The sequence below is a fragment of the Prionailurus bengalensis genome, chromosome E2 (genome assembly GCF_016509475.1).
Source record: "Prionailurus bengalensis isolate Pbe53 chromosome E2, Fcat_Pben_1.1_paternal_pri, whole genome shotgun sequence".
Classification (NCBI taxonomy): domain Eukaryota; kingdom Metazoa; phylum Chordata; class Mammalia; order Carnivora; family Felidae; genus Prionailurus; species Prionailurus bengalensis.
In genome coordinates, this window is record NC_057352.1 from 15,999,827 (window position 1) to 16,014,226 (window position 14,400).

General features: G+C 59.3%; 1 protein-coding gene across 10 annotated transcripts; it reads left to right on the top strand.

Annotated features, from left to right (window-relative positions):
• The first annotated feature begins 701 nt into the window (after positions 1-701).
• On the top strand, positions 702-14,112 carry DPF1 (double PHD fingers 1). Of its 10 annotated transcripts, none has more exons than XM_043599049.1 (12): positions 702-792; positions 6,591-6,751; positions 6,845-6,952; positions 8,468-8,595; positions 8,854-8,943; positions 9,322-9,400; positions 9,599-9,730; positions 10,612-10,662; positions 10,760-10,879; positions 11,994-12,106; positions 12,687-12,810; positions 12,953-14,112. In XM_043599049.1, exons 1-12 carry the CDS (start codon positions 761-763, stop codon positions 13,021-13,023), a joined length of 1,209 nt encoding a protein of 402 aa, XP_043454984.1. In that variant the 5' UTR covers positions 702-760; the 3' UTR covers positions 13,024-14,112. The 10 variants fall into 10 exon arrangements, with proteins under 10 accessions (XP_043454984.1, XP_043454986.1, XP_043454988.1 ...); XM_043599051.1 differs by having other exon boundaries at positions 12,717-12,798; XM_043599044.1 differs by lacking the exon at positions 702-792 and adding an exon at positions 5,029-5,188.
• Positions 14,113-14,400: the final 288 nt, after the last annotated feature.

Genomic DNA, 14,400 nt, shown 5'->3' on the forward strand with positions numbered 1-14,400 from the left:
TCTCGGGTCTCAGCTCAAATGTCATCTTCTCAGAGAAGCCGTTTTATAGCATTCATAATTTTCTAAATTGATTTTGTCTATTTATTTTCTTCGTTGTCATCTTGTCTTTCTCCACTAAAAGGTGAGCTGCTTAAGGGCAGCGACTTTGGTCACTGCTCTGTGTCCCAGTGCCTAGAAAAGTGCCCGGCACCTGGCAAGCACTGATTAAGTGAACAAAGACACTGATTAACCTCTGTGCTTGTTTACAGGCTGGCTTACACAGAAGAGACACCCAGACAAGCAGGCATAGACAAGAACACACAACAGATCCTTGGGTCATCCACATACCCTGGGGAGACCCAGAAGCCAGGGGCCACCTGCTCCCGCGCCCGCGGTTCCTGGTGGATGGAGAGCCCGAGGTGGGAATGGAGCACCCCCAGGGAGGAGGAAAAGATGCTCTGGGACGAGCCCAGCCCCGCCCTGTATCCCCAGCAGCCAATGGGCGTGTGGTCCTCCCGGCGCCCCCTGGGACGTGTAGTCCGGTCAGGGGCGCCCTCGGGCGCCGCTGTGCGCCCCTAGACTCCACGTCCCGTCGTGCGCCGGGAGGTGCGGGGATTGGCCGAGCCCCGCCCCCGGCCCGCCCCGCTCAGCTCGCGCCGCAGCCCCAAGAATGAATGAAATCGTAGCGCGCTGGGCGGCAGAGCGGGCGGCGCAGGCCGGGCTGGGCCCGCGCGCGGCGGCAGCAGCGCCCCGGGCCGGAGGCGGCCCAGCCGAGCGGGCCATGGCCACCGCCATTCAGAACCCGCTCAAGTCGTGAGTGTCCCCGCCGTTCACGTCCCTCCATCCCGCCCCCCACCCCTGGCCCTTCCCCCGCCTCTTGGGGAGGGGGACGCAGCGCGCGGAAGGTAGTTTAATGGGGGCCCTCCAGCTGGTCCCCCCCACCGCTGGGGGACCTGCCGCCCCTTGTTGCCCCCTGGGGTTGGGGGCGGGAGCCCCTTCAGGGTCGCGGGGGCGTCTCTTCTTTGTCGCTGTCAGTGAAGGAATGTGGCGCGGGTTGGGGGGTGGCGGAGGCCGTTTCCCCACCCAGAGTGGGGGTAGGGGCTTCCCTCTCCTCCTCCTCCTCCATCTCTCCTTCGCCGTGTCTCCGGGGGCGCCGGGGGGCATAGGGCTGGGAGTACGAACGCCCAAGTCCAGACCTCAGCCTCCGGGGTCTTCACCACCCTCCTTCCCCCTCAGCAGAGCACCTTTCTCTTTCCTCTCTCCTTCTCCGGGGACCTCGGCCCGCGTGGCCGCAGGGTGGGAGCTGAGTCGTCGGGGTTCCCGGTCGGATCCCTGCTGGCTCCCTTTTTTCCTCCCCGGGTCTTCGGGACCTAGAAGCTCCGACGCCCAGGTCAGTTTAGACCGTGGGATTCCTCCCTCTCCCCGCCCATACACATCTAACCAGAGCATCTGGGACCGGATGCTTCGGGAGAGGATGCTGGCAGCACCCTCAATCTCGGGGGATTCCCTCCCTTTCTCCCTGTCCGCGTCCCTCCTCCGAGCGTTAGCTTCCTCCTGGGCCCGGTGGCTGGGAACCTGGACGCCCGGGTTCAAGCCTAGCTCTGTCCCATCCCTCTCCTCTCTTAGCCACCTCTTTTCTCTGTCTTTCCATCTCTCTCTCTCGCTCCCTCTTCGGGATCCTGGACTCCCGGGTCCCAGCGCTCCCCACCCCCTTTCCTCCGGCGGTGACAGCGGGCTCAGAGTGACAGGCGCGCGGCCGTTCCCGCCCTCCCTCCCCGGCTGGCGAGCGCGGCACTCCCCTCCCCCTCCGCCCCTGCCCGGGGGGGGGGGGGGGTGTGTGGAGAAGGCGGAGGGCGAACGCCCGCGGCGCCGCACAAAGGGACTGTGGCGACCTCCCCCCCTTCCCCCAACCTCTTGCTCTCGCCGCCTTGACCTTGAGCAGCGCGTGTTGGGGGGTGGGGAGGGGGAAGGGGCCGGGAGCGCCCCCCAGCCTCCCAAAGGCCGGGCCTGATGGCTGGACCCTAGGCCCCCAGTTGTTTCTGGTTTCTGGCGGGGGGGGGGGGCTGTTGGGAGAGGAGTGGGGCGGGGGTTAATAGGAACGCGCCTACACGTGCGGCTTTGCGGTGAGCAGGAGAGCTTGCAGGGCGTGTGCGGAGCCGGGGTCAGTGTGAGGAGGTGTGTGACGGTGACACCCTTCTGCTTCCCTCACTCTGTCTTAACACACAGACGGAGGTGTGCCCCACGAGGAACACCCTCGAGCTGGCTGGGACAGGGTTCCTGTGCAGGTTGGTGGATCTACAGGCATTCTGGCCTCCTCCCTCTGACCCTGGCCGGACCTCTTGGAGGAGGTCAGAGGAAGCGTTGGGGTGGGTGTGCCAGCGCCCTGCTTTGCCCTTCTTTGCTCTCCTCTTCAGACAGGTCCTCGGGGTTGAGGGCAGAGACTGGCTTCTAAAAGAATGGAGCCAAATCCCCTTGGGAGTGGGAGGCTGGGTATTCTGACTACCTGGTTTCAAACCTCATCTTGAGCCCTTAAGTCTCCCCCTCCCTTCTCCCCCTCCTCCAGAGCCTCAATGTTACCATCTGTGTACTGGGGACTCCTAACAGAGCCTATTATCCCATGGGGCTTGTGACCTTTGGAAAGCACTTAGTACAGAGCCTGACTCTGCCTAAATGTAGTGATTAGTAGTCGTAGCATCAATATTGATTTCTCTTGCGGTCCAGTTCCCACATAGGGCATTGCGGGGGCCTGGGCAAAGTTAGGGTGCGGGTGCCAGTGCCCTTCTTTGCTCTCATCTTCTAAGGCGTCTGCAGGGGTGGGGGCAGGGGAGTTCAAGTGTGGGAGGGGGATCTGTGAGGGTTACTAGCGGTAGGGAAAGGGAGGCAAGTTTCAGCCTGGGTCTGGTGGGGGGGGGGGGGGTTCAATCGTGCTGGTGGACAAGGGCCTCCGGGGAGGTGATGGAGTTTTCTACACTCAGCCTCCAAACCGATCAAATGGATGCAAGGGTTCTGGGGTGGGGCAGGAGTGAGCTGGGGTGTCTGAGGCTGGAGGTGTGGGGAGCAAGTGTAAGCATGTGTGGGTGGTGGGAGGTGAGAGAGGAAGGTGGCAAGGGCATTCTCTGAGCTGAGCTGCTGGGCAGAGGGGGAGGGCTTAGTCTGGATGCGATAGGGGGTAACCGGGGAGGGGCCTGAAGATCAGAGTGAGAATGCGGGTACCATTCCAGGTAAGCATCCCCGACTTACTCTCCTCGCCACCTATTCTCAACCAGATATGAAGCAGAGACCTACTCTGTCCTGTTGCGGGTAGGGGAGGGGGAAGGTCAAGGCCTTAGCTGCGGGAGATGGGGGAGGGTTTGTGGTTTGTGGAAGGGGTCTGAGACACTAGAGGTGTGTGTGTGTGTGTGTGTGTGTTTAGAAGTGATAAGTATGGAAGACCTTGGAGGTGTCTCTCACCAGAGGGTAGGTAGGGGCATCAAGTGACAAAAGAGGTGAAGGCTATTATGCAGTCTGTCTGCCTGAGAGCCCCCTGGTGGACAAGGACATTTGTGGGCGTTTTTAATCCACACAGGGGCTCAAACTTGAACACAAACTTTGGACCAGGGGGGGTTCCAGGTGAGTGCTGGTGCAGCTTGGTGGGTCAGCTCACTATCTGGGGATCGCTTAGGGTACAGTCTGTGTGAGTGACAGTGGGAAAAAGAAGGAAGTAAAAACTGACTTGGGTACAGACATCTAGGCGAGTGAGTCCCTCCCTTAGTCCCACCTTCAAAGAGCCACCAGGGGCTCAGATTCCTCATCTGGAAAATGGGGGGTAAAAATAGCCTCACCCCAGAGGGTCATTATGAGAATTGCACCGGTGAATCAAGTACTTAGAACTGTGTCTGACACACCATGGGTACTCAGTATATTTACTCGTTCAACAAATACTGAGCATCTTTTATGTACCAGGCATTCCTCTTCTTCTCTTCCTCCTCCTCCTCCTCCCCCTCCTCCATCTTCTTCTTTTTTTTAAAGCTTATTTATTTTTGTGAGAGAGCGTGCACGCACGTGCCCGCGTGTGAGCAGGGGAAGGGGCAGAGAGGGAGACAGCGTGGAAGCGGGCTCTGTGCTATCAGCGCAAAGCCCAACACGTGGGGCTCCAACCCACAAACTGTGAGATCTTGACCCCAGCGGCAGTCCCGACGCTCAGCTCAATCGACTGAGCCACCCAGACGCCCCAGGGTATTATTCTTTCTAGAATTGTTGGCTATTTTACACCTTAACTACATATCAAATCCTCTTTGTGGAATGAGTGAAGTTTTACTGAACACTTACTACCTGCCGGGTACCTTTTAAAAACACTTTACACATATGTACTCATTTAATCCTTACGAGAATCCAATGAGGTGTCATCCTCATTTTACACGTGAGGAAACCGAGGCCCAGAAAGGTTAAGTCATTTGCCTGAGGCCACATGGCCACCAAATGGCAGAGCCAGGATTTGAATCCACAAGGTGTGGCTCCCGCAGCAAAGTAGCACTGTGCGGTCTAGCCCGCGGAAGGAAGGGATAGAGCAGGGCGGGGTCACTGTGAGAGTGACAGCCCTGGAGGGACTAGATAGGGTTCTCTGGAGCTGGGAGGGACTGGGGATGGGGGAGGGGGGAGGGGGGAGGGGGGGAGGGGGAGGTGTCAGTGAGCCAAGCGCAGGCTTAGCCGGTGGACGTCTGTATGGGCACCTCTTAGGTATCTCTAAGTCTCAGGGCATTGAAGTGTTTGTGTGAGTGTAAATGTACGTGAGTCTGTAAAGGTGTGGGAGTGAAGTGTGCGTGAGTCTACGTGGGAGGCTGTGAGTATACGTGTGAATGTGTGTGTAAACTGCCGTATGTGGGTGTGTGCGAGTCCAGGTGTGCATGTGTGAGTGTCTGCCCGGGAGACTAGATGTGCGTCTGGGCGAACGTGTGTGAGTGACTGCGCGATCCCTGGGCCCCACCTCTGCACCCGCTTCCCCGCGGGGTCCCGCGGGTCCCCGGGCCCGGGACTACGACTCCCAGAATGGCCCGGGCGGGCCCGCCCCGCCGTCGTGATTGGCTGTGGTCCCGGTGCTCCCGCCCCGCGGGAATGAATGGATGGGCGGCCTCAGCGCCCGCCCGAGCGCTGGGAGGACCGACCCGGCGGGGACCTGCTGGGGGCAGGACCCGGGGAGCAAGATGGCCACGGTCATCCCCGGCCCCCTGAGGTGCTGCGGGCCGGCGGGAGGTGGGGGAGGGCGCGCGGGCGGGTCTGCGCGGGCGTGTGTGTGTGGCGGCCGGGGGTGGGGCCGAAGGGGTGTCTGGGGGGCTGTCACCGTGGGCCGGTGCTGCGCGGGGGTGCGAATGTGTGCGATCATGGGTCTCTGGCAAGAACGGTGTCCGATGCGCTGCTCCTGGACGAGCGGAGGGTGTGGGGAGCTCGGAGTCCTCTTCGGGTCCTTTTCGGGGAAGGGGGTCATGTCCCGCCCGGCGATCCCCGGGGTTGGGGAGAGAGTGAAATGGCCTGGAGGTGCGGGAGCCTTGGTAAACTTGAATGAAGCCCACACTACCTTTGTCTTGGCGTGTGGAGTGTGTGTCACTTGTTTGTACTGTTATTTTTTTGTTTTTGTGTGTGTGTGTTTTTGGATATGTGTGTGGATATGTGTTTAATATCTTTCAGTCTACCAGGTATCTTGGGATATTTGGGTCTTTGAGTGTATGTACATGTCCTTTGAAGCCGCATCATTTGTGTTCTGTGTCTGGATTTGTAGTTGTGCGTGTGTTTATGTGTACATTTTTGTGTGAATATGGGTGGATTTGTCTGTTTCTATATTGTATATGTGTATATCTTTGTGTTTGGATATGGGGTGTTTTAGATGTTGGTTTCTATATCGTGTATCTTTATGATTGTGTGTACGTGTGTGTCCTGTGTGAATCTGTGCGATTTCTTTGTATAGTGTGCCTGGACATTGTGTGTGTGTGCGTGTGTGATTTGTTTGTGTTGTGTCTTTAGATATGTGTGTAGGTGCTCATGTGGGTAGTTTGTTTTAACATTTCTTCTAACATTTGTGTATGTGTGTGTCTTTGGTTGCATGAGTGTGTGTGTGAAGTGTGGTGTCTGTGATCTGTTTGCATGTTGTGTGTCTTTGTGTGGGTGCTTTGTTTATGTTGTGTGTCTTTGGATATGTGATGTGTATTTGTGCGTGGATATATGTGTGTTGTGTCTGTCCCACACTATGTATCTGTGATGTTTGTGTTTTTTTCAGTAGATATTTGTGTGTGCAAGTATGTGAGATTTGTCTGTTTCTCCTTTGTGAGTTTTGGGATATGTCTCTCTTTGTGTGTGAATCCTGTGTGATTTGTTTGTGTTGTGTATTTTGATATGTGCACGTATGGATGGGTCTTGGTGTATTTTTGTCTGTTTCTACATTATGTGTGTGTATCTACCGGTTGGCTCCGGGCCTGCTTGGGTCTCAGGTTGGGGGCTCCTGAGTCCAGGAGCGACAGGAGGGGAGAGACTGGAGGAGTCGGATCACCCATTCCCGAGCGGCGCGTTGAGGGAGGGGTGCTGGACGACCCGGCGCTCCTGCCCTTGGTGACAGCCACTCGCCCGCTCGCTCGCCCTCACAGCCTAGGCGAGGACTTCTACCGCGAGGCCATTGAGCACTGCCGCAGCTACAACGCGCGCCTGTGCGCTGAGCGCAGCCTGCGCCTGCCCTTCCTCGACTCGCAGACCGGCGTGGCCCAGAACAACTGCTACATCTGGATGGAAAAGACCCACCGCGGCCCTGGTACCCGCTGGGAGGGCAGGGGCGGGGTGGGGCGGGGCGGGGCAGCGGCTTTGCGGCGGAGTTCTCGGTCCTCACCGCCCTCCTCACCTGCAGGTCTGGCCCCGGGACAGATCTACACGTACCCCGCGCGCTGTTGGAGAAAGAAACGGAGACTTAACATCCTGGAGGACCCCAGACTCCGGCCCTGCGAGTACAAGATCGGTGGGTGGAGCTCCATCCTGTGCCCGGGGTGGCCCCAGCCGGGCCCGGGGCAAACGCTGATCCGTGTGTGGTGACGCCTGTGTGGTTCTGAGCATTTGCCTTTATTTTCCTTCTAGCGAGTGTCTGCAGGTGTGTGTCTGGCTGTAGTCCAGACATTCTCCAGTTTTCCCTGAGTGACTGCTTTGGACTTGGACGTGTCTTCTCCTACTGGGGCCCAGGTGTATTCCGGGCCCGGTGCTATCTGTTAGGTGCCTAGGTGGCTCCTCCCCGGTGAACTGGGATGTGTTGCTGTGCGGCTGTCTTTCTTCCTGTGGGCGCCTGAGTGTGTGTGCATGTGTGAGAGTGTCTGGTGGTAACCTTTGCGTCGGTAGTGGAGTGGATGTAAGTATCTGTGTCTCTTTCTAGGTGTTTCCAAGGACATTAGAGGGTTCGTTTCATCTCGTGTGTGTCTGGTCTCCCAGAGTGTCCGGCCGTTTCTGGGTGTGTCTGAGTGCATCGGGGTGTCTGGTGTCTCTTCTTTTGAGTGTCTGGATGCTTTGGAATGTCTGGGAGAATCTCTTCCCCTAGTATCTGGTATATCAGGTGTATCTCTGCCCACGTGTGCTGGTCCAACCAGACCGTCTGGCCTTATCGCTTCTTGAATGTGACCAGTACTATTAGAGTCACTGGCTCTTTCTCTTCCCTCGTCCTCTGTGTGGGTCCAGGTATATTGAAGTGTCCATCTGTGTGGGTTTTTTTTTTTAAGTTTGTTTGTCTGTTTGTTTATCTAGAGAGTGCCCACACGGGCTGGGGAGGGGCGGAGAGAAAGCCGGAATCCCAAGCAGGTACCCTGCCACCAGAGCAGAGTCTGCTGACCTAAGCCGATCAAGGCGCCATGGAGTGTCCATCTGGCTGTCTTTCTGGGTGTGTCTGATTCCCTCAGAGGCGCCGTGTGTGGCTCCCCTGTGTACGTCCGTGTGTGTCCATCTGAGTAGTTCTCTCCAGATGTGTCTGTCTGTATCTCCCCTGTGTGTGTCCACATGTCTGGTAGGGTCTGGCTGGGTGTTCCTTACGTGGACCTAGGTATAGCTGACGATTTGGTGTCTCTTTCTGATTGTCTCTGGGTGTATCCCAGGGTTTGGATATGTTTCCTCTACGTGACTGGGTGTATCTGAGTGTCTGGGTGTATCTCCTCCTTTGTGTGTCTGGCTGTCTCCAGATGATCCGTCTGTATCTCCCATGTGTACCCTGTTTGAGAATCTGTGTTTCTCCACGTGCATCCAGGTGTAAGCGAGGGAGGGTCTGGCGTGTCTCCGTCTGAGTGTGTCTGAGCGGATCCGAGGGCCTGGCCGTGTCTTTCCCAGGTCTCGGCCTCCTTCCCAGTATGCGTGATTGAATCTTTGAGTCTGTTGCTGGTCGAGTGTGGGAACACCTCTTTCCTGAAGCAAAGGGCATGGCTCCCCAACCTGGGCAGTTTGAGAAATCCTCCAGGGACAACTTCCCCACTTGACTTCCCCACCATGGCCTTGTCCCCAGATTGTGAGGCACCCCTGAAGAAGGAGGGTGGCCTCCCCGAAGGGCCTGTCCTTGAGGCGCTACTGTGTGCTGAGACAGGGGAGAAGAAGATTGAGTTGAAGGAGGAGGAGACCATTATGGACTGCCAGGTGGGACCACCCCTCAGGGGCCCCGGCCGCCTTGTCACCCCCGCCACCTGCCCTGACGCACCCTGTTCCCGCTCTCCGATCTCCCCTGGTTCCCTAGGGCCTTTGGGCCTCCTAAGTCGCATCCTTCCACACCTCATCTCTGTTCGGAAGACCTCCCTGCTTGCCCTGTGCCCCCAGTCTCCAGCTGTGTCCGCAACTCCCACAGAGAAGGACAGCATCCCCCATTTTCTTGACCTCAGTCTCCCTTCTGGTGTCCAGAAACAGCAGCTGCTGGAGTTTCCACATGATCTCGAGGTGGAAGACTTGGAGGATGACATTCCCAGGAGGAAGAACAGGGCTAAAGGAAAGGTATCACCCCCAAATCTTTCTCCCTCACCTCTCTCCTCAGTGACGGATCCCATACACTGAGCGTTTATCGTGGTCAGACCCTAACCCAGTTTGGCCTCACTGAATTCCCAGAGCAGCCTGAAGGGGTAGAGGATTTTATACCCATCGTACAGAAGAGGACGCTGAGGCTCAGATATATGAACCCATTGGCAAAACAGAGATTGTATAGTGGGTCAGAGCCTCCTTCACACCCATGAGGAAGCCTCTGAGAGGTCAAGGGGGTTACTCGAGGCCCATAGTCAGGAAGTGGCAGAGCTGCGGTTCACCTTTCAGGCTCCCGTGATGAAAACTCTTTCAGTTGCCTCCCTTCTTGGCCCCTCATCCCGCCTCTTCCCCCAGGCATATGGCATCGGGGGTCTCCGGAAACGCCAGGACACCGCATCCCTGGAGGACCGAGACAAGCCGTATGTCTGTGATAGTGAGTCCTTCTGAAGAGGGGGAAAGAGAGAGTGGGGCCTAGGGACCTCTCCCCTGCTGGCCCCCTCCCTCCTGTTCTAGAGCCCGGCGGGAGGGGATGCTCAGGCCTCTGGCAGAGGGGGGAGGTGTGATCCCCGAGGCCAGGGTGGAGGCCGCATGGGCTGGGAGGGCTGACCGGCCCTCCCTGCTCGCTCTCCAGTCTGTGGGAAACGGTATAAGAACCGGCCAGGGCTCAGCTACCACTACACCCACACCCACCTGGCTGAGGAGGAGGGGGAGGAGAACGCCGAGCGCCACGCCCTGCCCTTCCACCGGAAAAACAACCATAAACGTGAGCAGGCAGGCGGGCTGTGGGGTAGTGAGGGGCCCCGGGAGTGGGGGCTGAGGAGCCTGGGAGGGAGGGGGCACATTAGACATTTCTGGAAAATCTCCAGCTCAGCGGTCCCCTCCCCCCACCGACCATGGGGATGCTGGCTCTGGGGTTGCCATGGCAACCAACCATCTCTCCCTCGCTCCCGGCCCGGCGTAATATTTCTGGGTCTGATTTATTGTTTCAATTAGAGCTTGGGGAGGGGGGTGATAGATGACTCCCCTCCCTCTCTGCCTCCCGTTCTCCCTTTTCTGCTAAGCTTTGGCTGAGGGGCAGGGTCTGTGGCCTGGGAGCCCTTGGCGCCTGCCCGTGCCAATCTCGTGGCAGCCCTGACAGCCGAGGGATGGGAGAGGGCTCGGGAGAGGCTCCGCCAGCGGAGAAACTGTCTTCACACCCACCTCTTGGTGGGAGAGGGCGGTCTCTTCACCCCGTCCCCACCACGCACCGGGCACCTCTGTGTTCAGAATTTTTCTTGTGAACATCCGTCTGTTTGCATATCAGATCTTGGCCAGTGGTACCCCCAGTTTTTATCTAGTCGGGGCTTAGTTGGCACTGGTTGTGTGGTAGAAAGGGGAAGCAGGGGGGCTCTTCCTAAAGCTGTTATTTGCCAGTTTTGCCTAATAAAGAGTGAGTTGTCCTCAAAGAGATCGGGGCTCCTGATGAGAATTATTTGGGCTCCCATCCCCGTTCTGCCGCGGCCACAACTTGGGGTAGCTACTCTCTCTCCTTACCTCCCCCATGCCTGGATAAAGGGGTCCACCCCGGGGCTGGGGCTGAGGCTGGGGGGCAGGGTGGAGCCTTGCCTATGGTGAGAGCCCCTCTCTCTGTCCCCCCAACCCCAGAGTTTTACAAAGAATTGGCCTGGGTCCCTGAGGCACAGAGGAAACACACAGGTAGGGACGCCTCCCTCTGCCCCTACTCGTGCGGCAGCCTTTGAGTAGGTGCCCCCGCCCGCCTACGTCAACCCCCCCACCGCCTGCTGTCTTTCAGCCAAGAAGGCGCCCGATGGCACTGTCATCCCCAACGGCTACTGTGACTTCTGCCTGGGTGGCTCCAAGAAGACGGGGTGTCCCGAGGACCTCATCTCCTGTGCTGACTGTGGGCGATCAGGTGATACCCTCACCTGAGGTTGCTGGGGGCCCGGGTGGAGGGGACGCCAGGAGTCCCGATCTGGAGGCTGGGAGGCGGAGAAGTGCGGCCTGGGGCTGGGGGGATCCAGAGCTGGTGGAGTGGACTCAACTGCTGAGGACCTTGGGAAACTGGGAGGGGGAGGGGCGGTCAGAGAGGCTCTGGGAATAATGGGATGCGGTCGTCACGGCGTTGCCGGTCGTAGCACGTGCTTAGCATGGCACGAGGGGCAGTGAAAGGTGGTTGCCAAGGCATTGTGGGTAGGGAAGCGTGATAGTGAGTAATGGATGGCCGTTGCCTGGGCACTGTGGATAACCGAGGGCGCTTGCCATGGAGTTGCGGTTAGCGGGATGTGGTTTCCCAGGGTGGGCTTGTAGGTAATAGACTGTGGTTGCCTCAGCACGGTGGGTAATGAATTGTGGTTGTCATGGTATCACGGGGAGTGCGATAGGGTTGTCACGGCAACGGGGTAGCGTGGAACGTAACTTGTGGCACCGGGTGGCGGCTGAGGGGGTCTCCGCACTGGGGTAGAGCGACGGCTGTGGGCTCGGCGTCGCGCGGTACCGCCGGGAACACTTCGGTCGCTCGCCCGTCCTGGGGGACGGGCGTTGGGTCACAGGGAGCCCAGAGCGTGGGGACCCCACTGCGGAAGGCGGTTGCCATGGCGCCGTGGCTGGGAGGACGTGGCTGCCGCGTTACTGTGGTTAACAGAACCTGTCGGCCACTCTGCTGTGGGTAATGGAATGTGGCTGCCTCAGCACAGCGGCTAACAGAATGTGGCGGCCCGGGTGTTGTGGGTGGTAGAAAGTGGTTGCCACAGCACTGCGGGTAATGGAATGCGGTTGCCATGGTATTCTGGGGAGCAGAATGTGGTTACCATGGTGGCTGGTAGGAGACTGGTGGCCACGGTCGCGGCAGCGCTGCTTGCGGTACGGTCGCTGGGCACCGTGCGCGGGGTGGGGTCGGGCTGTGGGCCACGGGAGCTCCTCCGGCCCTAGGACCCAGGGGTGGGGGCCGAGCCGTCTCCTCCCCGGGGGGTCAGTCACCACCGGGGGCGTGATGAGCCCTAACTGCATCCCTGCCCCTTGGCCCCCAGGACACCCCTCATGTTTACAGTTTACGGTGAACATGACGGCGGCCGTGCGGACCTACCGCTGGCAGTGCATCGAGTGCAAGTCCTGCAGCCTGTGCGGCACCTCGGAGAACGACGTGAGTGCCCGCCCGCCTCCCCTGGGACATGCCCCCAGGTGGCCTCCCGTCCGGCACCTCCGCCTCTGCCAGTTGGGCCTAAAGCCTTTCCCTGGAGCCCCTCCCTGGTGAACACTAGTAACCTGTATTATTATTATTGCTTAGTGTCCATTAACTGAGCCCGGCACTTAGTGCTCCTCATCTCTCTGACTCCTCCCAACCACCCTCCGAGGTAGGTGCTCTCGTTCCCACTCCGCAGAGAAGACACTGAGCTCAGAGAGGGGACATGACGTGCCCGAGGTCACGTCTAGGAAATTAGTAGAGCTGGGAACCGAACCCAACGTCCATTGCTTCCAGAGCTGGTGTCAGACCATCTCGGTGGCGTTTGAAGTGTTCCACAGAATCTATAAAACCCAGACTGCGAGTTGCAAACCGGCCGACCACAGGGGTGTTTTGCTTGGCCAAGCAGGGTTTCGCAAAGATTCCGTGATGCGAAGCCCGTCTCGGAGCCCTTTCTCGTGGGAGGGACCGCCTTCCCCGGCCCCTTTGACCTACCCCTGCCCCAGCCCCCCACCCCGGTTTCTGGTGCCCGTGCCCCCAGGGTGCCAGCTGGGCGGGTCTCACCCCCCAGGACCAGCTGCTGTTTTGTGACGACTGCGATCGGGGTTACCACATGTACTGCCTGAGCCCCCCCATGGCGGAGCCCCCGGAAGGTGAGAGAAGAGGTGGGCATGACCCCGGGGGCGGGTGGGTCGGAAAGCTGTCTTCCGGCTGGTGAAGACCAAAGACCGTGTCTGCTGGCTGGGAGGTTGGGTCAGCCTCTTGGGGACCCGGGCCTAAATCCCTGTCCTCTGGCCACCCCCACAGGGAGCTGGAGTTGTCACCTCTGTCTTCGGCACCTGAAAGAGAAGGCCTCTGCCTACATCACCCTCACCTAGGCCTGGCTCTGGCTCACCCGGACCTCTGGGGTGGTGCTTACCTATCTGCCTCTCGGAGCTCCTCCACGCTCTCTCCGCCCTCAGTGCCCCACAGTGGAGGGGACAGGGGAAGCCCGAGAGGGGGCGGGGCCACCCCCTTCCCTCTGTGCAGGTGGAATGTTTGCCCTGTGGGTTGGTGGGCCCAGCAGGGCCCCTCTCCCTTCCTCCCTCCTTCCCCATCCCTTGGCGAATGGGCACCGGGGGCTTCTGCTCCCCTCAAAGCCATACCCCGCCTCTGGGCGGGCATGAGGGGTGGTAGATGCCAGCCCGGGGCACGGACACAGCGTTTTTCTAAAGAAAAAGTCAAAAAGTTAAAAAAAAAAAAAAGAAAAAAGAAATTAATATATACAGAGTCCTATAAGGCCTGGCTGGGTGGAGGGCGTGCTGCCGAGCGCATCCACTGGGCACCGGTCTATGCCAGCTTCCTGCCTACCAGCCCCACCCCCCAGTTTCTGGAGTTGCAGCTGTCCCACCTCCTCACCCAATGTGGGCACCAGCCCCCTTCGTGCCCAGGGCAGGTGGGTGTGGTGTCCACCCTCGCCCCCTCTTGGTGCCCACCGTGGATACTGCATGACGTGAACCATGGTTTTGAACTCCGTTCCTGCTCCCTCCCTGAGAGCCCCACCCTGCCCGCTCTGTGCCTGCCGCCTGCCCTGGCTGGTGGGCGTCGGCTGGGGGGGCAAGGCGGGCAAGGCGGGCCCCTGCCCAGCGCCTGCTGGAATGAGAAGCACAGACTCTACAACGGACTAGTTTTTCCCCCTTCCCCTGCTCCAGTTCCCCACCGGCCAGGCCGGGCTGCCCCCTGCCACCCTCGCTGGCCATTTTGGGGGTAGCGAGGGGGCGTGGTTGTTTCTTGTGGTTGTGTGTGTTTGTTGTTCGGGTTAAAAAAAAGGGAAATTGAGACTGCAAGTGGGGGGAGGTGGTGGGTTTGGGGGGGTCTCCCCCAATCCAGGCATGCCCCCCCCCTTGTAAACGAGTCTCCTTTATTGCCTGCCTCTGCTGTGAATTAACTTGTTCTGTGTATTAAACTGGGCCTGACCCCTCTGCCCACGACTGCCTCGTTCTCCAGGCTGGACTGGGGCACCACCAAGAAGGGGAGATGGGGGCCTCCTAGGGGGAGACTTGACCAAGGTTAACAGCTGGAGCCGGCCCGACCTCCATCTCCCTCCATCTCCCCCCTGCACCCCGCCTTTCTCTGGCTTTGTCCCAGCTCCTCCCAGCCTCGCCGGGAAAGGAGAGGGGGGATGGGGTGGAGGGGGCTCCCGCCCAGCCAGCTGTGGTTGCCCTGGCAACGGACTGCTGCAGCTGCAGTGAGCAGCAGTGAGGGGGGAGGCGGGA